Source organism: Meriones unguiculatus, chromosome 9 (assembly GCF_030254825.1).
Source record: "Meriones unguiculatus strain TT.TT164.6M chromosome 9, Bangor_MerUng_6.1, whole genome shotgun sequence".
In the NCBI taxonomy this organism is placed as follows: domain Eukaryota; kingdom Metazoa; phylum Chordata; class Mammalia; order Rodentia; family Muridae; genus Meriones; species Meriones unguiculatus.
In genome coordinates, this window is record NC_083357.1 from 70,111,380 (window position 1) to 70,133,560 (window position 22,181).

Sequence of the window (22,181 nt, forward strand, 5' to 3'; positions counted from 1 at the left end):
TATATCTATTATTACCCAGAATAGATAGGATAGGTGAGAGTTGTATAATCTTTGGATTTGGGCCACTTTATTGTCCTTGATGACAGATGCTGGTCCGGCTCTTCATTTTTGAGGGAATCTGAAGTTTCTGACCAGTACTCTAGAACACACATAAGCCAAAAGCTCATTTTCTGCAAACATTTAAATATGCATTGGTCAGAATTCTCTCTTGCCAAATGATATTTACATTTCATAATTCTACCACTTCACATCTGAACCTGGCGTCTACTGCTCTGTGACTTTGGTATAAATCACAGAAAAAAGCCACTGACACTTCTGAAATCTACTTGTCTAGACACTCTTTGCAATTGTAAGGGTTTTTGTTTGGGAGGCATCTCAGTGGTTTTGCCAGGGCCTGAGAAGTAGCTCTGGGGCGCTTTGTACAGCACGCTGGTATGGCAGGAGTGGGCACGGGCAGATCCTGGAAATGGATTGCCTGCACGGCCAGCAAATGAAGCATTTTGCCCTTGTCTGGTTGAGAACAGATAAAAAGCCTGGATCAGACAAAGTGAAATGTGGCCGTTTGGCAAGGGCTTTCCAGGGAGAAGAAAAGGTCTGGCAAAGAGCAGAGTTTGAAGCTTCAGATCTCCTAGGAGAGAGTATTCAGTGCCTGTAATTAGAAATCTTATATCAGGTATTAGATTCACAAAATGGGCAGGGAATGTTCTGGAAGCGGGACTGCTGGGGACAGGGAGTCACTGTATGCATGTCTGCATTGGGGCTGCCCAAAGGGAATAGCTTATTGGGGGAGGGGGTGAGAACTAGGTCTGGCCGCTGCCCAGCGAGACGAAGAGCAACGTGTTATCCAAGAAGAGGCCCGGGGCCAACCCCCAGAGACTCTGAAAAGACAAAGAGCCCACTGTTCTGCAGAAACAAGTACCAAGAAGCCTCCTTTAACCTCTCTTTGCTTTTACTCAAACATTCAGCAGTAAATTCACCTTTGTTGCCTATAATGATACAAATCTGGGCCGGCTTGGAAGCGGAGAGCGTGCCTTTGGGTGCGTCTGACAGTAAACGGAAAGATGGAAATCCTGGTGGTGTATTTCTCAGAAAGACTGAATGGACCGGGATGTGGGGGTCTTGAGGCGCGTAGGCGATTCTGCACTTGCTGGCACCGGGCTCCGATTATTTCCATGCCTTTGTGGGTAGACTACAGTGACTCATTTGTGCACAGGGTTGTATAGTACTTTCTGGGTTGTAATAAACACTCAGACCCAAGGTGAAGGCAGTCTGAGGCAAACTGTACTGATTCAACCATATTGTTCAGCTGATGAAATGCTTTAGGGATTAAATCAAATTATCATGCATTTTATCAAGCATCTATCGAACATGTGAGAGCTAACGGGAAAAGGAAAACTGGTTCGAGTTGCAAGGAAACTGAAAACAAAGAGATTATGGCCAATCCTTTCCGAATTGTCTCCCCAGCGTTAAAGACAGGAAGCCCATGAACTTATCAACAGCTGAAGGAAACTTTTCTGGGAACCCTCGCACGTAACACAGCCAAAGTAAATATTTTGATCGGGAAGAAAACAAAGGTTGAAATGAATGTAAAAATGACCTTCACATGGAGATTTTAGATGAATCGCATGATGACAACGCAGTGCTGAGCACACCCTAGGTGTGTACAGACAAACTGTACAAAGGTTCAGAGACAGGAGTGGTACGTAAGAACATCAATTTGAACATTTTGTATAATTCTTTTCATGGTGATGAGGGCTAGGCCCAGGGCCTTACGTGTGCTAGGCAAGCAAGCATGATACCACTAAGCTCCTTTCCAGCACCCTGCACCCTCTTTTCTTGAGGGCCTCACTAGGTCTCCCAGGCTGGCATGAACTTGCTATAGATTGGTCTGGGTAGGTCTTAAGAGTATAGAGTATAGGTAGATCTCAAATTTCCATTCTTCCTGCCTCCACCTCACAAGTAGCTGAAATTACAAGTACAAGTACAGGATAATTTTTTTTCTTTCTCTTCAAATCTCATTTTTTTCTCTCCATTTCCTTTTTAGCTCCCTCTTCCCTCCTCCCCCTGTTTCTTCCTCTTTCTTTCCTTCTTCCTTCTTCCCCCATCCTTTTCTTTCTTTTTCTCTTCTTCCTCGTCCTTCAGTGTCTCAGGAACATTAGGAAGAAAAGGGCAAAAAAAAAATATTGTATTGAAATCCATGAATTAGAATTCTGTTACAATCATATGGTGGTTAATTGCATTGTATGAGTTAATAGGCTGTACTTCAGCAGCATTAATTTTTTGATTGTTTGCTGTTGAGAGCAATCAGTCTCCACCATGGGTCCTTAGATTCAAAAGGTTCTTGAAGACATTGAGACAGTTGAGGCCATCTTCAATCATTTTGTGCTACTATCACCTCAGGCCAGATCACTATAATAAGCAGAAATGCAGTGATTCATGACCTTGAAGCTGGAGAGAACACGATGTCAGAGCCACATCTGGCAAGTACCGTCTTGCTACACATTTAAATTAAGAAGTTGGTAACCCCCACATTTGAAGCTAGAGGGTTGCGACAGGCCTGATGCCAGCTTGTTTTACACTGCGGTGAGTGCCAAGCCAGTGGGGCTGTACAGCAAGATCTTATCTGAAGAACAAACAGAAAGGATGGCGTTGGAGTATTCTGTCTCTCTGAGCAATAGTTATCCCTTCCCCAGGCCCTCTCCAATCTTCTACTAGCCTCCTCTAACTAAGCCCAGCACACTTCTATCTTGGGGCTTTCTGTGTTTACCTTCTCAACAGAATCTCTCTGTGTGTCTTTCTCTCTCTCTCTCTATGTGTGTGTGTGTGAGAGAGAGAGAGAGAGAGAGAGACAGACAGACAGACAGACAGACAGACAGAAGGGGGATGGAAGGAGGGACAGAGGGAGTAATGCATTTGTGAGCACCCATTTGGAGGCCAGAAGAGAATGTTGCATGTCTCTCTTGCCTCTACCTTATTTTCTGAGACAGGGTCTCTCATTCAATCTGAAATGTTCTTGTTTTAGCTAGTCTGACTGGCCAGCACACTTCTGAGATCTTGCCTGCCTCTGGCCTAATCAGTGGGTCCATGGGCACACATAGCCATACCCAGCTTTTCCCTGGCTACTGAGGATTTGAACATGGGTCCTCTTGCTTTTACAAGCACCTTTACCCACTGATACATCTCCCTAAGCTCCTTTAAGAACCTTGTCTACTGTCATTTTGTTCATCCTCAGAAGGCCCAACAGTTCGATCCCCGGAACATACATAGAGCTTGGGAAACATTTGTTATAGAGTAAATGAACCTGTGTGTAGAGGCACATGTCTGTAATTTCAACATTGGAAGGTAGACAGATCAGGGATCAGAAACTGAAGGCCAGAGTAAGCAATGTAATAAGTTCAAGGCCAGCCTGGGTTCCATTAGCTCCTTTCTCAAAAAACAAACCAACAAAAGAATAAATGAACCTATCAGAGGAAGCAGAGGAAGCCATGAGATGCCCACCTTTCCTTAGTAAGTAAATCCTCAGTGATGCCTGAAATTTCAGGGGGGCCTCAATACTTTTTCGAACTGATTAGTTCTAGCTGTCCTTTCCTTTGAAACCAACACTCCAGTTATTTAAAGGGAAGGAAAGACTTATCCTAAACCATTTGTTATCCTCAAAGTACAAGACTGTAGAGGGTTTAAAAAATCATATGTCACATTCAACGCAGGGGCTGATGACTTTAATTAGCATAGAATGTAGCATGCTTGGGAACTTCTTGCTATATTGTGGGCTTCGTTTATTTTTAGTTATATATATATATATATTTTATTTATCCTCTATGTGTGCATGCATCCTGTGGCCAAAGGACAACCTGGGGAGTCAGTTCTCTCCTTTTGCCATGTGGGTTCTGGGGCTCGGACTCCAGTTCTTAAGTTGGCAACAAACGTCTTTAGCTGCTGAGCCATCCCAGCTGCCCTGCTGTGTGATGTTGAAATGAGAAGACAGGTTTCTTCTGAGGAAAGTATTACAGCGTAGCTCATACAGATTGTGAATCTTCTTAACGCTCAGAAAGTCTTGGTTTGGCTTAACTGGGTAACTTGGTTTGTGGAAAACAATTCAAAGAACACATTTTTTTGAAGATTTATGATGGATTTTCAACATGGTGTTTGTTTGTTTGTTCTAACCTCTGACCCAGTTGCTTCTGTTGTTTGTTGAGCGATCTCGCTGTGTAGCTCAGGCTGGCCCTGAACTTGTGGTTTTTACTGTGTCAGCCTCCTAAGTCTTGCCATGACAGGCATATATCACCACACATAGCTCCCAGTTGAGAGATACAGAGTTCCACAAACCATACGTGGTAATCAGCAACCGCGATGCTTGACCTTTTGGGGGCCATCTCCGGGTAAGCACACACTGAAGCTTGATGATAAGGTAGATGTTATTTTTACCTCAGAGTAGAGGCTCAGGGGCCCATGCCTTCATGGAGAGTGGCGGAGCTGTTTTGCTTCTTGAGGAATAGAGGTAATAAATGCAGCGGGCCTGGCTTCCCTCCCTCACGACCTAGCTACTGAGAGAGAACTGTCTAGTTCTGCTTCTCCTCCTCATCCTTGATCTTAAGCCTGTAAACTTGATTTGGGAAACAGCTGGGGAAAAGAGCTTTCCAGAGCAGGAGCAGACGGACTAATGGCCGCAAGTTTCCATGAAGTCCCCTGCACCGAAACTGCAAGTCATTCCACCTTAAGTTGAGGATCTTTCACGTTTTGGAGTCTGCTTTAAAGTAGGTCAAGAACATGTGAAGGCAAATATAAAAAATAGGCTTTTTCTTATTTTCTTTCTTACTCACAGGCAAGCTGTAAATGATTATTTGGTTTTTGTGTCTTTATTTCCTCTTTGTATCAGGTCTTTGGTGATTTCAGCCTCCCTATCAGTAGTAAATCCAGTATTTCTTAGTGCCCAGTTACTAGTGGTCACACACAGTGGAGTAAAAAGAAAAAAAAAACTGCAGAATTTCTGAGTACAACGTTGGTATACAAACATGCTAGAGGCCAGGCTGGGGAGCTGCAGTGTATCTTGATCCGGGTTGTGTTCCTATAACAGAACATCCAGTACTGGGTAACGTATAAGGAACAAAAATTTGGTTGGCTGAGAAAGGAGTTTGTTACCAAGCCTGAAGGCGAGCCTGGTGGAAGGCAAGAACCAAATCCTGAAAGTTTTTTTTTTTTTTTTTTTTTTGTCTCATGGTTCTTGAGACTGAAAAGTCTGGGACCAAGGGTTTGAATCTGGTGAGGGTATTTCTGCTGCATTATCCCATGACAAAGGGGCCTAAGGGCTCCCCTGCCAGAGAGAAAAGGGGTATTCCCCAATAACTAACTCACTCTGGAAATAACAGCATGAATTCCTTCACAAGGGCTCCCACTCACCTCAGAGCTTCAGCTCTTCACACCCTTGCTCCTGTGCTAGGCAGACAGTCTGTGGTGCGGCGTGGGTTGGCAGGTGGGTGGCCGCACACGATCGAGACAGATTATGGAAGCCCTTTCTTCCGGTTTTGCCTCCTTTCTTAGTGCAGGGACTGAAGCCAGATCCTTAACTGGGAAGGAAGGGCAAAGACAGGCAGGACTGTGAGGTGATGTCAAGGATGTGGGGAGGATCGAGAGCATGCACGTGGTGTGACTACGCAGTCTCAGGTGGGGTCATTGGAAATTCGGGGTTTGGAGTCACGAATTGTGAGAAGAACCAAGAGGCTGTATGCTTTTCTCCATTGGCCTTCATCTGTGTTGGAAAAGACGTGTAGCTAAGCTGCACTTAGCCTAGCGTGAGGTCCTGACAGGACAGCAACGCATATCAAGATGGAGGAGAGGCCTGGGAAGGTAGCTCAATGCTAGAGTACTTGCCTAATGTCGAGAAGGCCCTGTCTGCAGTGAGCAGGACCAAAGAAGGACGAATAGAGAGAAGGTCACATGCATTTGTGAGGCAATGCAGTTCCTTAAGCTCCTTACTGACGCGCAGCCCCCCTCCCCCATGTAAGCCTACTGGGGCTGCTCCCACAGAGTCTGAGACCAGCAGGCTTCGAGCAAGCGGGCTGTTTTCCTCTTAGGCTTCCAGAGAGCCACCCCGCTGTGTCCTCACCGGGCCTCTTCTCATATCTCAGGCACATCTCTTACTCTCCCTGGGGTACCAGTCAGATTGGATAGGGCCCCACCCTAACAACCCTCAATTAACTTAATCACCGCTTTAAAGGGCCCATCTTCAAACTTTCATGTCTTTTTATGCACAGTAAGACATTCGTAATATCACCAAGCATGGTGGGGCACACTTTTAATACCAGGCTGAGGGATATAGGTCAGCCTGATCTACAAAGAGAATTCTAGGGCAGCCAGAGCTATGTAGTTGAGGTCTTGTCCAAAAAAAAAAAAAAATTACTAATGTATAACCGAGAAAAGTTTTCATAGAGCAGGACTATGTGTCTGGTCTTTTGAATGTTTTCTCATTAAAAATTCCTGCGGAGCTTTCTATTAGGCAATAAAGACGTATGTGTATATGTGTATTATCCAAAATCTGAGAGCAAATGGTGAAAGTCACATTTAAAAACATTGAAAGCAATTGCCTCTGCGGAACAGCACACAACAGAATGTGCGGCTCTTCAGGCGATGGTAGTGACTTTTTTTTTTTGTATGTTTTTGTTGGGTGCATTCTTTCATGTTTATAAACATAATTTATTATCATGACCAATGAATGACCCATTCCCAGGAAGGGCTCATAGAGATGCAGGATGGGCAGAAACCAAAAGGAATTCCTGAGTCTCTTGCCCTGTATGGGAAGAAGGTACCCTGCCCTGCGAACACAAACGTTCTGATCTGTGACGTAGATCTCCGCACAACTCTGGAGCCGCACTGCCTCGTGGCAGCATCATTAAGTGGGTAGCTCGTCCTCATTTGTTTGAATTCAAGTTCACCAGACAACTAATGCGATAATGGACTTTCCTGTAGGTTTGTTTATGGGAAAATGTGCTCAGTGCCATCATTTTTCATTGTTAACTGAATAAATTGACCTTCTGAATTACACAGCTGTGGTTATGAGTGGGTTTATAAACATGAGTCTCTTAGGGAATTGTCAGTTCTGGATGCCCAGGTCTTTACCTCATTTTTTATAATAGCAAACATGACTTAGCACAGCATTCCCACTGCCAATAGCAGGAACTTTGGGTTTTCCTCGTAGGGAAAGTTCCCCACTGTGTTGATTTCTCCAGAAGTCATTTTCAGTGTTGACACCTGGTCCTGCCTTGGAATATGTACCTTGTCAGTTATTTGCACTATTTTGTTGAAATACGGTTCACACACTCTATTGATTGATTCAGTTCAACAGTCATCTTGAATAATGAGCAAAGCATTTTTGTTAGAAGATACACAAGCCTAAAGATGAGTTCTAGAAACCAAGAGAGAGTAACCCAGCCAAATGCCCATCAGATGGTGGGTATGGTCTGCACATACGGGGAACATTATTCAGGCTTCCAGGGAAGAGTGTTCTGGATGAACCCTGATGGCATTGTGCTAAATGACATCAGCCTTGTGTAGTGGCTCAGCAGGATGAGAGGAGAAGACGAATTCCTTCCTAGTTTAGGACTAGTTTATATAGAAATATTCTGTCTGGAAAGAAAGAAAGAAAGAAAGAAAGAAAGAAAGAAAGAAAGAAAGAAAGAAAGATGGGAGGGCAGGAGGGAGGGAGGGAAGAAGGGAGGGAAGGAAGAAGGGAGGGAGGGAGGGAAGGAGTGAAGGAAGGAAACAAAACAAACAAACAAAAAACCTCACACCAGAACAGTCTATGTGACTCCATTCATACAAAACATGTGGAATCGTCAGAAACAGAAAGCACAGCATAGTTTCCAGGAACTCAGAAAGTCGGTCTTTCGTGAGTATAAATTTTACATTTTACAAGATGAAGAGCTTTGGAGATTGATGTTATTTAACAACAGTTTATTTTGTTTTGTTCTGACACAGAATTTCTCTGTGTAACCCTGGCTGGCCTGGAACTCGCTCCGTGTCCAGGCTGACCTCAAATTCAGAGATCCCCCTGCCCCGGCCTCCTTCTGCCTCCGGAAGGGCTGAAATTAAGGCATGTGTCCCCACCACTTGGTTTATTTAACAGCAATGTAATGCCAGTGAACCCTTTACACAAATGGTAAAATACTGACTTAAAGGCAGCCACATTGGTGCACCCCTTTAATCCTAGCCCTCGAGAGACAGAGGCAGGCAAATCTCTCAGTTCGAAGCCAGCCTTTGTCTATAGGGCAAGTATATGTATTTTGCTACCAAACAAAGGAGTGGGGAGGGGAGAAAGGATTTTCCTCCCTGTTGTAAATTTGCTACAACCTCCTGGGAGACCAAAGTTGATGGCTGGGATATTATTGTCGTAATACAGACAGATAATAAGTTAATAATTATGCAAATTCTTTCGTTTAGAAGCCTTCTATTGTTGCTGAGAAAACAGAATACCCAGGAGACTGGGCACTGTGTCTCTCATCCTTAGTCTAGCTGGGGATGCCAGATTGGAACGCACCGCAAGGTCTTCTCTGCACTGCAGATGGCGCTAGAACTGCAGTGCACCTCCAGGACGGTAGGCGGCGCCCTAGCGGAGCCGTCCCGTCGCGGCTTCCGTTACTGTTTCTTCCGTGTTCCGGTTCCGCCCCTCCTGGGGCTACTTCCCACTGCGCATGCGGCGCCTGTTGATCCGCGGGGCGATGGCGGCTTCTTCAAGTGGGGAGAAGGAGAAGGAGCGGTTCGGAGGCGTCTTGGGAATGTCAGGCCTTGGCAGTACGCGAGAGCGGTTGCTGTCCGCGCTGGAAGATCTGGAGGTCTTGTCGAGGTAACCGCGCCCTGGGAGCGTGCTCGGGTAGGGTCAGCTGTGGGCGCTGACTGGAAAGCGCGAGTGTGGTGGACGTGGGGTCTACTGCCTTCCGGCATTTCCTCACCAGCGGAACATCTCAGTGACAGTGCCCTGGAACCCCAAGACAGTCCAAACTGTGGCAGCCGGTGAGAGGGCCAGATCCGAGGCCCCTCCTTCACGGACACTCAAGAGACATTTAAATCACGTCCCCTGGGGTGCCAAGTGCTGGGATACTGTAGTCAAGGGGAGGAGGCTGGATGCCAACCCGAAGGAGCCCAGGGTCAGCAGGGAGACAGATGTGTAAAACTTACATATATCAGTTTTATAAGGGTTGAGCTGCAGCCTCCTGTAGTCCACGAATGGGACTCCTTTTCTGGTGGAAGCAGGGCAAGCTTCCTGAAGAAATGGGCTGCTTTCGAGTTCATCAAACTCGTTAAGTGGCTGGTAGAAACCGTCATGCAGGACATGATGAGGTGGCTGGTGTGGGACTGAGATAGATTAAATTGGATGTCATTCTCCATATTGTCTTGATAGCCTTGCATCCATCAGTTGGGGCCTTGAAAGGGAAAAATGGTCACCATCATGACCATCAGTACTGTCTTACAAGGAAACATAATTTACGCAAATGATAGCTCTACTGGATTTGGCTTGCAGACCCACAGTCCAGTCAGGCTGTTTTCTTGTAATTCACAACTGAGCCTTTGGTGATCATATGCTGTAGATGGTGAGTGCTGACGTGTTTATAGTCACCACGAGTGTCCAGCATGCTAGGTGTACCATGAACCCAACAATCAGCTGTGTTGGCTGTGTTGTTAAGGTTTCACTAGGTAGCCCAGGCTGGCCACAGTCCTCCCAATACTGAGTTTCCAGGAAAGCACCACCATACCCTGATGGTTGTTTTATCTTTTAGGGAACTTATAGAAATGCTGGCAATTTCAAGAAATCAGAAGCTGTTACAGCTGGAAGAGGAAAACCAGGTAAATGGTTTATTTTTTTAGTTAAAAAGATTATTAATGCCAGACAGTAGTGGCTTACACTTTTAATCCCAGCACTCAGGAGGCAGAGGCAAGCAGATCTCTGATTTCAAGGTCAAGTTGGTCTACAGATGGAGTTCCAGGACAGCTAGCACACACAGATAAACCCTATCTCAAAAGAAAAGAAAAAAAGATTAATGTTTGAAGGTTTATATTTTGTGTGAGAACAGGAAGCTGCTTGAAATCTTTAAATTGATACTTTTTCTAGCATAGTTTTTTTGGGGGTGGGGAGGTGCACTGGTTTCTGAGACACTGCCATATGTAACCCTGGCTGTCCTGGAACTCACTCTGTAGGCCAGGCTGGCCTCACACTCACAGAATTGGCCTGCCTCTGCCTCCTGAGTGCTGGGAGTAAATGTGTGGGCTACTCTCCCCTGCGTATTGATACTTTTCTGCATCACTTATATAACACTGTGCTTGAGGAAGTTCCTAGCACTGGCATATCCCAGGTATGTATACCTCAGTGAGTTGAGGTTCTTCAAGTTCTAGATATGAATTTATTCCTTTACTTTTGAATTAATCAATAAAGCCCTGTAAAACGGACAAACAAAACAAAACAAAACAGTATGTTGGAGGAAAGTTGTTACTACAGACATCTGTCTGTTGCTGATTTATCCCAGTGAAACTTGAAATGAATGGAAATCAAAGACCATATCGTTTTTAGAAGCTATCTGTACTGTTGTGTTCTTTCTAAATTTCTGCAGTAGTTAGATGCATTTTGTTTTGTTTTTCTGATTAAGAAACTTCTTTTTCTTTCTTTTTTTTTTGGGGGGGGGGCAGTAGGTTTCAAGACAGGTTTGCCCTGTGTATCTTTGGCTATCCTGAAATTCACTCTGGTCACCCTAGTTCATGAGAGCTGGAGAGTTGGCCTTGCCCCTCGTTGGCCTCAGCCCTAGGGGAGAGCAGGAGAGAACACTTCACTGAGACAGCATGGTAGTGCTGGTCCTGGTTGAGAGCACAGGTCAGCCAGCCCCAAGGGCAAGAGCGAGGGAGAGCTGGCCTCGCCACTCGTCTGCTGTGAGGCAAAAGGGTGCTGGGGTGATGCCTTCTGCCTCTCCCCCTCACCACCTGCAGTAGTTGGAGAGCTGGCCCCTCACTGGCTATAGCACTTAGGAGAGTGGGCCCTGCATCTCCCCTGGGCCACACAGTGGAGCTGGCCCTCATGGAGAAGGCATGGGTGAGTCCGCTCTGAGGCTGTTAGAGCGGGATGGCTGGTAGTTCCTTGCAGGCTGGGAGAGTGGGCCCTGTACCTTGACTGGCAGCACAGTGGAGCTGGCTCTGGAGGCATGGGGACTGGTAAGCTAACCCCTGGGTCATGAGAGCAGGAGAGGTGACCCTGCCTCCCGCTGATGGTGGCACTGCATTGCCTAACTGGAGCAGTTCTGGAGAGCTTACCATGGTGGTACAGATAAAAGAGAGCCAGTGTGCTGACCAGCTAAGCTACCACCCAGGCCCAGATTTAGGGGCTCTGAGTTGGCCTACCCCCAAATCTGTATCTGCAAACAGCTAGGACATATGAAAGGGCCAGTCCTGTTGAGCCAAAGTTGAAGGAACTCCATGACACAGGGCAACAACAGGATAACTGGGAAGTCCCCATGAGGATCCAATATTCATTGAGTCACAGAAGCCAGAGCTCTTGAGCCAGAACAATGACCCATGACAGCGAACATTTACAAGTGAAGATGTGTGGACAGAGGGATACACTGTGGGACACACTGTGACATACAGCTAACATGATGAGTTGCTTTCTATGCTTTGTCTTTGTTATTGTTTGTGTGTGTGTGTGTTTTGTTTTAAGTTTGGAGTGGGGGATGCTGCAAGGGAAAGGGCAGATGTGAGGGGAAGGGAGATGAACAGGACTGTGGTGCGTAGTATGGAACTCAAGAAGAATCAATAAAATGTTAAAAAATTCTCTCCTTATCCTTCAGATTGCATTGTCTTTATGTTAAGAGTGATGTCTAATTATTGATCTATGAAAAGTAAAAAGTGGATTTAAATTTTAAAAAAAAGGCATATACCTCCAGCAACACCACCCAGCTCTTTTTCTTTTTTTTAAATAGTTTATTTATTTTTTATTATATGTACATTGGTGTCTTGCCTGCATGTATGTCTGTGAGGGTGTTGGATTCCTGGAACTGGAATTACAGATAGGACCTGCCGTGTGGGAATTGAAACTAGGTCCTGTGGCAGAACAGCCAGTGCTTTTAACCTCTGAGCCATCTCTATAGCTCTTTTTTTTCTTTATTTTTTATTTATTTTTTTTTAATGTGGGTTTTTATATAACCCAGCTTGCCTTAATGAGGTTTTTATGTAGCCCAGGCTTGCCTTGAACTTACTGCTTCTCCTGCCTTTGCTTCTGTGCTGGAATTACAGGTGTGTTCACCATGCCTGGCCTGCTGAGCTCCTCTTGTATGTTGTAACCTGCGTTATATTATATTCAGAGCAGTTGGCATTAGTGCCATTAGTGAATCATTCTTTCTAGAGGAGAAAATAGGCTCACAGAGAGTAGGGACCTTTCCTGTGTCATACTGCTAGCAGGTGAAGGGCTGCAAACCATATCCCAGGGCTTCTGTCGTATAGTAATCTTTGTGGCCTTTTTCTATTTCTGCATACCATCCATTTATTTTACTATTTTTTTCAAATCACCTCATTTTCTAGGCTCTCTATTCTAAGCAATACTGTGTGAAATTACAGTTTCAAATGTATCCTAGTTATAGCTTCTATTATATTAGTGAAACTTCTTTTTTTTTTTTTTTAAATTTTTTTTTATTTTATTTTATTTTTATCAGTTACATTTTATTAACTCTGTATCCCAGCCGTGTCCCGATCCCTCATTCCCTCCCAGTCCCTCCCTCCTTCCCTCCCTCCTTCCCTCATCTCCACCGTGCCCCTTTCCAAGTCCACTGATAGGGGGGACCTCCTCCCCATTCATCTGATCCTGTTTTATCAGGTATCTTCAGGACTGGCTGCAAAGCCCTCCTCTGTGGCCTAACAGGACTGCTCCTCCCTTCGGGGGTGGGGAGACCAAAGAGCCAGTCATTGAGTTCCTGTTAGAAATAGTCCCTGTTCCCCTCACTTTGGGAAACCAATTGGTTACTGAGCTACCACAGGCTACATCTGAGTGGAGGTTCTAGGTTATATCCATACATGGTCCTTGGTTGAATGTCAGTCTCAGAAAAGACCCTGTGCCCAGATATATTTGGTCCTTGTGGAGCTCCTATCCTTTCCCCATCAGACAAACTCCCCTTCTTTCTTATGATTCCCTGTACTCTGCCAAAGGTTTGGTCATGAGTCTTTGCTTTGAAAACACTGCTAGTTAGAGTCTTTCAGATGCGCTCAGTAGACTCCTGTCATACGTTCGATGCACATCCCATCTGTCTTTCTAAATGAGGATTGATCATCTTACCCCATGTCTGCTCAATTGATTATCTTTTTTAGGTGTATAGATTTCATTATGTTTATCATATCTTATTGGTCTATATAAGTGAGTATATCCCATGTTTGTCTTTCTCCTTCTGGGATATTTCACTCAGAATGATCTTTTCTAGATCCCACCATTTGCCTGCAAATTTCATGATTTCCTCCTTTTTGATTGCTGAGTAGTATATTAGTGAAACTTCTATCTCAAAGTTTTAAAAGTTTTTGGTGCCAACTAAAGTTGCTTCAAAGCATTAGGTTTTGGAAGAGTTTTTATTCCATTGTATGCTTAAGAATAAAGTTTAAAATTTTATCTTTGGAAGATGAGTAAACCTGAAACTTGGCATGGCACTACTTCTGAAAGATTTGCTCTGCACGGAAGAGGAACAAAATGAATGGAAATTCTTGATATTCAGACTGTTTCTCAAAATTCCCACAAATGGGTTATGTATATTGTTAATGCTGATTAAGAATACTTCCGGGTTTTAAAATTTATAAACCTAACTAATTCAGGTATGGATTCTTTGTCTCATTAGTGACGATAGCCTTTATTTTCCTGTTGTTTGATGGAATCAACTGTTATTTGACAGGTCTTGGAGTTGCTGATTCACCGAGATGGGGACTTTCAAGAACTAATGAAATTAGCACTTAATCAGGGGAAAGTCCATCATGAAATGCAGGCTTTAGAAAAAGAAGTAGAGAAGCGAGACAGTGATATTCAGCAACTGCAGAAACAGCTAAAAGAGGCAGAGCAAATACTGGTGAGTTGACTATGATTGATCCTGAAGAGAGGGGAGCTATTTCATTCTCTTCTGAAAGGTCTGCGGTCATATTTTGAAGGGGAAAAAACACCTTGTTTTTTTTTTTTTTAATTGCTTTTTATTATTTTACTTTATGTGTATGAATGTTTTGCCTGCATGTACTTATGTATGTATATATACATACATATCTAATATGTATGTGTATACTTACGTACATGTGTCTGATGCCTATAGAGGCCAGAAAAGGGCCTCAGATCCCCTGGAACTGTAGTTTCAGGTGGTTGTGTGAGCCACAGTGTGATTACTGGGAGGGAAACCTGGGTCTCCTAAATGAGCAGCAAATGCTCTTAATCACTGAGCCCTCTTTCTAGGCCCCCAGCTTTTATTTGACAGGAGTGGGTTTCACTCTGTAGCCACCTATAACCTCAAACTTGCTGGCTGTCCTCTTGCCTCAGCTTCCTTAGTGCTGAGATTGCAAGTGGGAATCACCAGGCCCAGACAAGTTTCAAAGTGACATCCTATCCATGGTTCAATGAAATCCCATTATCATCCACCCTCCAATTTTATCTTCAGATGGTCTGTGTTACTTTTGAGCTATATATTTTATTTAAATGTTTTAAATTACAGAAAGAGTAATTATGGCCTGATTAAGGTTTATATTAATAATCAAAAATCTCTAGTTTATGAAATATTTTGGGTCAATATACATGTACTAGTTTCACAAATTCTTTAAAACTTCATGAATTTACTTGTTTTTCCATCTTAAGGTAGGTGAATTTGTTATCAATCAAGGCTCTATATTAGGTTTTGTTTTTCTTTATTATTTAAAATATTTTTTAATTTACATTTTTAAAATAAAATATTTTTATGTGTATGAGCGTTTTGCCCCTATAAGTGCACAGAGGCCAGAAGAGGGCATCAGGCCCCTGGAACTAGACTTACAGATTATTTTGAGCTGCCCTGTGGGTATGGTTGTGGGGAACTGAACCTGGGTCCTCTGTAATTGGTCCTAACTGATGAGCCATCTCTTTCAGCTTCTTGCCACTTTTTAATTTTTTTTCCCTCCACGTTGAGACAGGATCTTCTTATGTACCTCTGGCTAGACTAGAATTCTCAAGGTAGACCAGGCTGGCCTCATACTCAAAGCTATCCACCTGCCCCTGCCTTCTGGGTGCCAGGATTAATGGTGTGCACCACCTTGCCTGGCTTGGCTACTCATTTGAAGAAATAATTTATTTGCTTTGATGCGTCCAGTTAATTTGCTAACTGCTGTAACTGTCCTGCAGTTGCACTGCAGCAACTGAGTTAGACCCTCATGGTCCGGTGCTGCTGCCAGTCTTGCTCTCGAGAACAGCTTACAAGTGTGTCACACTGGGGCTCCAGGAAAAGGAGCCTGCGTGGCTTAGGGTAACACAGATCCCCCAGAAGAAGGAACACTCACAAGTAAATGCTTTGGGGTTTTCTTTTGATTTTAAAGTAAATGCTCTTAAAAATATTTTCTCTTATGAAAGTAATATTTACTTACCAGAAAATAGGAAAAAGTAGAAAAATAAATAAAATTTGTCTTTGTCTCATAGCTCAAATAATGGCACAATCCACATTTTGGTCTTTTATTGTGTTTTTGTTTTTGCTTTTGTTTTTCTAAACAGGATTGCACTATTTCTTTTTGAGTTCCATGCATACTTTTTAATTGTATCCCCTCACCTTCTGTCCTCCCACCCCAACCCCCACTTAAACCTTTCACCCCCAGTATTTTCTCCCTGTACTTTCACATAATGTATTTTTAACAGCTATTTATTAGTGGGAAACTGAGTCATGAGTATATTTCTTCCATTAAATATAATTGTGATGTAAATGATATTAAGTAATGCTTCAGAAGATCACACGTAAATTTCAAGGATTTCCATGTCTTGCAATTTGTTTCTGTAGGTGAGTAACCTTGTGAATCAGTCTAAAAACTGTGCTTGGTATAGTTAAGAATAATTTGTATTTTAAATTTTGTTTAAATTAGGCAACAGCTGTTTACCAGGCAAAGGAGAAACTCAAGTCAATAGACAGAGCGAAAAAAGGTTGGTACCGTGGGAAGGCTGGCTGACCTGAAAAGCAAGTCAGTGTCTCAAGGTGCAGATAAAGGATGGAGGAGATGCTGCAGTGGTAAAAAGTTTGTGTGTGATTCCCTAGGAACCACAGAAAGTTGTGTATTTGCCCAAACTCACACATTTTCACATACATATGCATACATTCTCACATTGTTCACACATAAATAAAATTAAGTTGATTTAAAATACTGCTAACCAGGCTGTGGAAAGGATGCCCAGTAGTTACTCATTGTAAAGTATGTTGTGTTCTTGCATTGTAGGTGGCATCCCGAAGAGGGTGGGTGTCCCTTACAACCCTCCTCTAGTTTATGAGTAATAATAGAGCCAGGAGCAGTGGCACACGCCTATAATCCTAGCCCTTAGGAGGCAATGGCAGGTGGATCGCTGTGAGTTTCAGGCTAGCCTAGTCTACAAAGCAAGTCCAGGACAGCCAAGGCTACACAGAGAAACCCTGTCTCGAAAAACAAAACAAAAACAAAAAGCAATAATGGAAGGGAATTTGCTTTTTATCTACATGGATAGTGAGACAACTGTTGAGAGAAAGAAAGAAAAGTGGGGTTTAAGCTGGATCTGGAAAGCTAGGCAGAAAGAATGATGGTGAGCATGCTGTTAAACTGAGAAGGAAGCAATGAAGTCGGAGACCATCAGCCAGTACACTGCCTGCCCTCCCTCTCCTTGAATCGTGAGCCCACTGGTTCTTCTAGTTCAGATACAGAGAGTGAAGTTATAAGGTTTTGGCTTTAATACTTAGTGCATTTGGTTTATATTTAACTACCTGATTTGTTTGCTGCTTGCCAGGTTGGAATCTCCTTTCTGATTGATATAAGTGAGGAAGGAGCTAAAATTCTCTAAGAGATGGGTGGGCTTCTGTAGCAAGAAGCAAATCTCTAGGAAAGTGGCCAAGCCTATGGGTTGGGACTAGTTAGAAGTCCATACTGCTTTTCAAAACAGGTCTAGAGTGTGTCGAATGAAAAGCTGTTCCCAGTCCTGGTAGGGGACTGCTGTTACTGTTTGGTGCAGTCATCTCTGGCCTCTTCCTTGGTTTCACACAGAGGATGTTCCCTGCTGGCTTATCAGCAGGGTGTTGCTGGAACCAAGAGCTTTCGCCTCATTTGACTGTCCTCACTGTGGCCTTCAGATGAGTTCTGCTTTGGGTGGCCACTAGTAATTGAGATTACTGAGGGTTATGCTGGCCTCACAGTGGTGGTAGCTGATTTTGCTGAATGGCTGTCTTGGTTCTTTAGTTTAGGAATAATCATGATATGAACCTATCATGAATTAGCAGGCATTAGGGAAGATAGATGGCTGAGAGTAATCTATTTCCTGATACTTGAAATTAAGTATGCTGTGTGGCTAGGATGTATGCTCTTCTGAACTTGTGTTTAATGGTCTGAACTATTCTGTTTTCTCAACTCAGGTGCTATTTCCTCTGAAGAAATCATAAAATATGCACACAGGATTAGTGCAAGCAACGCAGTCTGTGCGCCACTAACCTGGGTTCCAGGTAACAAGCTTCTCCTTATATCAGATGAGTGCAGGTTTCAAAGGACAGAGTATCTAAATAAAACTATTTAAATGTAGGATGTCCTTATCTAAAATAACATCTGCTGTGTACAGCTATACCACCCTGAATGTGATCTCCTCTGATCTCAGAAGCTAAGCAGGATCAGGCCTGGTTTGTCCTTGGATGGGAGACCGCCTGGGAATACTGGGTGCTGCAGGGTCTTTAAAACAAAAACAAAAACAGATGGGCTGGTGCACGTCTTTAATCCCAGCATTCAGCAGGTGGAAGCAGGTGGATTTCTGTGAGTTTGAGGCCAGCCTGGTCTATAAAGTGAGCCTAGGACAGCCAGGGCTGCTACACAGAGAAACTTGTTTCAAAACAAACAACAACAATAATCAAAACAAAACAAAAATAAGATAATATCTGCTAATAAAGATATTTTTCTTCAGTGTCATAAGTGATGCCATCTGTGAATTCATTCCCCCTAGGGTAGCCTCACAGAAGTACTGCTCAGACATGTTTAATAGCTACTGCCAGGTTTCTTTGTGTATACCTGTAGCTTTCCACTTGCTTACCTAGAGCATGGAGGGGTTCTTTATCTCCATTTCTGTTACATTGTTTTTGCCAAGCAATGATGGTAAATGGTTTTTCTATTTTATTTTTGGTGGTATAGGTTCATCTGTGACACTTCTAAAGCAATAGGTTTATATACTTGTGAAACCCAGGCTGGCTAGAAGCCAGTTCTTTAGTGCCATTGTATTTCTACAAAGAATCAGGCTTAGCAACAGCCACAGAACACCCAGTAGCATACACAGACCTGGGAAGAGCTGGAGAGTTAGAAATAGCAGAGAGCAATACACTACAGTCACAACATTGTAGACCAAATACGCAAGCTGTAGCAGCAGCCTCTTTGGAGGACAGAGAGCTTCAGCTCAGCTCTGGGCACTTCTGACTGCTGTCTGCTGTCGCTGAAAATACAGATAACAGCTGCAGTGTGGGGATAAGTAGCTCATGGGGTTGGTGAGAAACATTACCAAATCTGGGTGTGTAGGTATCATAGCCAGACTGCTATTTAGTGTCCGTTTTTGATGGGAAGCCAGTTAAGTTCTCTTGTTAAAACTAGAGAGGTATAGGAATGCGTCCATTCAGTTGAACAGTCCCGCCCACCTCCTCTGAATTGCCTCCTTGCTGTCCTGCTTCCACCTTCCAAGTGCTGGGCTACAGGTGTAATTATGGGTAGCGTGCCCACCACCCCCAGCTTAGGAACTGGTCAAACTTGGAAAGGTTGGCAGGGGAAAGGTTTTCGATTACACAAGCTTAGTAAACATTCCAGTCCTTTCTAACATCTAAGTATTCTGAACTCTTCTCTCTGAGCATGCATCATTGTTAAATTTCTCACTGGGAAATAGAATTAAGTTGGAAGCATTGAGACTTATCTTTACCTAAGTCATCATTTGGAATGTTTGCTAAAATGGCTATTTTTTTTTCTTAATTTTTACAAAACATAGATAATGGTATATTCCTGGGAGGATTCTGAGAAGAAATAAAAATGTATGCATTTTGAAAATTAATGTATTGGAGGCAGTGGCTAAGAGCACTGGTGGCAAAACAAAACAAAAAAGTACTGGTGGTTCTTCCAGAGGACCTGTTTTTAATTCCCAGTACCCAGATGGCAGCTCACACCTGTCTGTTAACTCTAGTTCCAGGATTTCTGATAACCTCTCAACAGACATCCATGCAGGCAAAATATTAATGAACAGGAAATAAAAATAAAAATTTTAAATTAATATATTATACTTTTAACAAGTAATAGAATAAATTTTCATTTTCCAGAATTTTATTTTTCAAGACAGTTTCTCTGTGTAGCCCTGACTGTCCTGGAACTCACTTTGTAGACCTGGCTGGCCTCTAAAATCAGAATTCTGCCTTTCTCTGCCTCCTGAGGGCTGGTAGTAAGGGTGTGTGCCAGCATGCCCAGCTTGAGAATTTTAAATGTAACTTCAGGCAAGGTATATAAAGACAACTACTGAAGAGGCCGAGGCAGGGTTGCAAGTTTGAGGCTGGCATGGGCCACCTAGTGAGACCTATCTCACAAAGAGCTTGGTTTTTTTTTAGTGTGAACCAAGGAAAGCCAATACTTTAAAGAACATAAATGCTTTTCTGAAACTTGAGTTAAAAGCTGTCTTTATTGTTTTAGGAGACCCCCGGAGGCCATACCCAACTGATTTAGAGATGAGAAGTGGCTTGCTGGGCCAGATGAACAATCCTTCCAGCAGTGGTGTGAATGGCCACCTCCCCGGGGATGCCCTCGCAGCAGGTAGACTGCCAGGTAATGCTAACTGGAGGGTGTTTTCAGGCGGACTGCGGTCTTTCAGAGGTGCGGAGAGGCGCCAGGGAGGCACAGGCTAGCGGCGAACGCCGAGACCAAGCCATGTGTTCCAGGTTCCCTGCCAGTTCATTGTTCTGTGCTTGCTTCATCCACCCTTTGGTGGCTCACAGGACACTAGCCTGAGCCCTTCTGTCCCTCGTTTGTGTGTCCTGCCACCCTCCCAGACACTGGCCTTCCCTTTTTATGACTACCCTGAAGAGCAGGCTTGCGGTTGTAAGGCATGCTCCCCAAGCAGAGCAAGCATGATTTGTAGGTGCCGTGTTTCAATGTGAAAGAACCTTTCTAAGGAGAAAGGACACGAGTAGGGGACTGCTTTCTAAAGCCCATTTTTAGCTGTCACTTCTGTGCTAAAGTGTGGATTTGGAAACTGTGCATTGTGCTAAACTGTCAGTTACAATCCTTTTAAAAGACAAACAACATCAGTAACTTGAGTAGGAAAATTGAGTTATTAACTAGTGACGATATGAATGAGTAGCATATGTATGTAAGTATAATGTGGCTGGAGTGTAGATGGATGTGTGTTTAACATTGTGAAACCCTCATCTTGTTGGATCTTTGCTACTACAAGGTAGGTGGGTAGATAGAATGAAGTTACTTCCATAAAGGGAGGGGGACTGAGGAGATTAGTTACAAGTACAACTAATGTCATGTGCTTCTCTTCTTTTCTCCAGATGTCCTTGCTCCACAGTACCCATGGCAGTCAAATGACATGTCTGTGAACATGCTACCGCCAAATCACAGTAGTGACTTCCTGTTGGAGCCTCCTGGGCACAACAAGGAAAACGAGGATGACGTCGAGGTTATGTCAACAGATTCTTCAAGCAGTAGTAGTGACTCTGATTGAAGAAGGCAGCGTGCAGACTCCAGTACTGCAGTTCTGTCAAGAGGAATGCCAGCCACAGGCCCCTAAGGAGCCGCCCAGTAAAAACCATAGTGGGTTCTCTTCCTAAAGCCCAACCCCCTGGGTTTCTATCACCCGTGAGGCAAATGTTTGAGGGTTGCTCAGAATTGCTGTTGTGTTGGGTCTGTACACAGCAGTTCTGTACTGAAACTGGAGGAGAGTCACATGCAACTCATGGAGTTACTTAGAAACAGCACTGAGCCAGGCGCGGTGGCTCCTTCCTGCGGTTCCAGCACCAGGGAGGCTATGAGTGTCAGGCCAGCCTGAGCCACAGAGCAGGCTCTCCCCATCAGGGCCACAGAGCAGCCCTGCCAGAACAAAGGCATGGAGCTCTAAGTGTGTGATAGTTCAGAGTGCAAGTGCTCACTTGAAACGAGTCAGCTGATGTTGCAGCAGCTTTTATGTGGTAAATACTGTAATTTGTGTAAATAAACTTGCTTTTGTTTGTATTTTTAATTTTTTCAATTTTTCTTTTCATGTATGTTTTATTTAGGTCCACCTTCAGTCTAGGAAGGAAACTTTTTAAAATCCAGTTGCATTTTGGGTGGGCAGTGGGGGCACACCTTTGACTCCAGCACGCAGGAGGCAGAAGAGGTAAGCAGATCTGAGTTTGAGACCAGCCTGGTTTTTAGAGTGAGTTCTGGGAGCCATGATTACAGAGAAACACTGTCTTGAAACCCTCAACCCTTAAGACACAAATTCAGTTGCATTTTATAATATTCAAATACGATTCTGGTATATATGAGAATGTATAAGATAGAATGACTATATCTTAACTAGTAGTCACAATCAGGTCTCTGAGAAATTGAAACCATTTATTACAGTCCCATACCACATAGGCACACATACGCATAGAGTGAATTTTATGGAAGGTTGTGGGATAGAAGGCCACTACCTCGTGGCATCACCTTGTCTCCTTACTGAAACTTTTTCCCGTGTTTCACAGGCCTGAGTCTTCCTGCTTAGTTAATGTGTACAGGCTAGCCTGGAACTTGCAGTCATCTGCCTTAGCCTCTTACTGTCGTCAAAAGCAGTTACTTTTAACTGTTTTTAACTTCAAGCAGTTAACATCTGTGTCTAATATAACATTATTATAGAAATATAAGAAACAGCATAACACATAAAAGTAAACTAGGCCTTCTACCCAGAGTTAGTATTAGTTAACATTTTTTGCTATAGATTCTTGTTAAAAATCTACATGTGCCAAGCATGGTGGTAC

General features: G+C 43.7%; 1 protein-coding gene across 1 annotated transcript; it reads left to right on the forward strand.

The window, feature by feature from the left end:
- The first annotated feature begins 8,668 nt into the window (after window positions 1–8,668).
- Med4 (mediator complex subunit 4) lies at window positions 8,669–21,418 on the forward strand. The gene is made up of 7 exons (XM_021645586.2): window positions 8,669–8,836; window positions 9,768–9,834; window positions 13,899–14,069; window positions 16,081–16,138; window positions 17,586–17,672; window positions 19,870–20,001; window positions 20,733–21,418. The coding sequence occupies exons 1-7, from the start codon at window positions 8,685–8,687 to the stop codon at window positions 20,903–20,905; spliced, it is 840 nt and encodes a 279-aa protein (XP_021501261.1). The 5' UTR covers window positions 8,669–8,684; the 3' UTR covers window positions 20,906–21,418.
- Window positions 21,419–22,181: the final 763 nt, after the last annotated feature.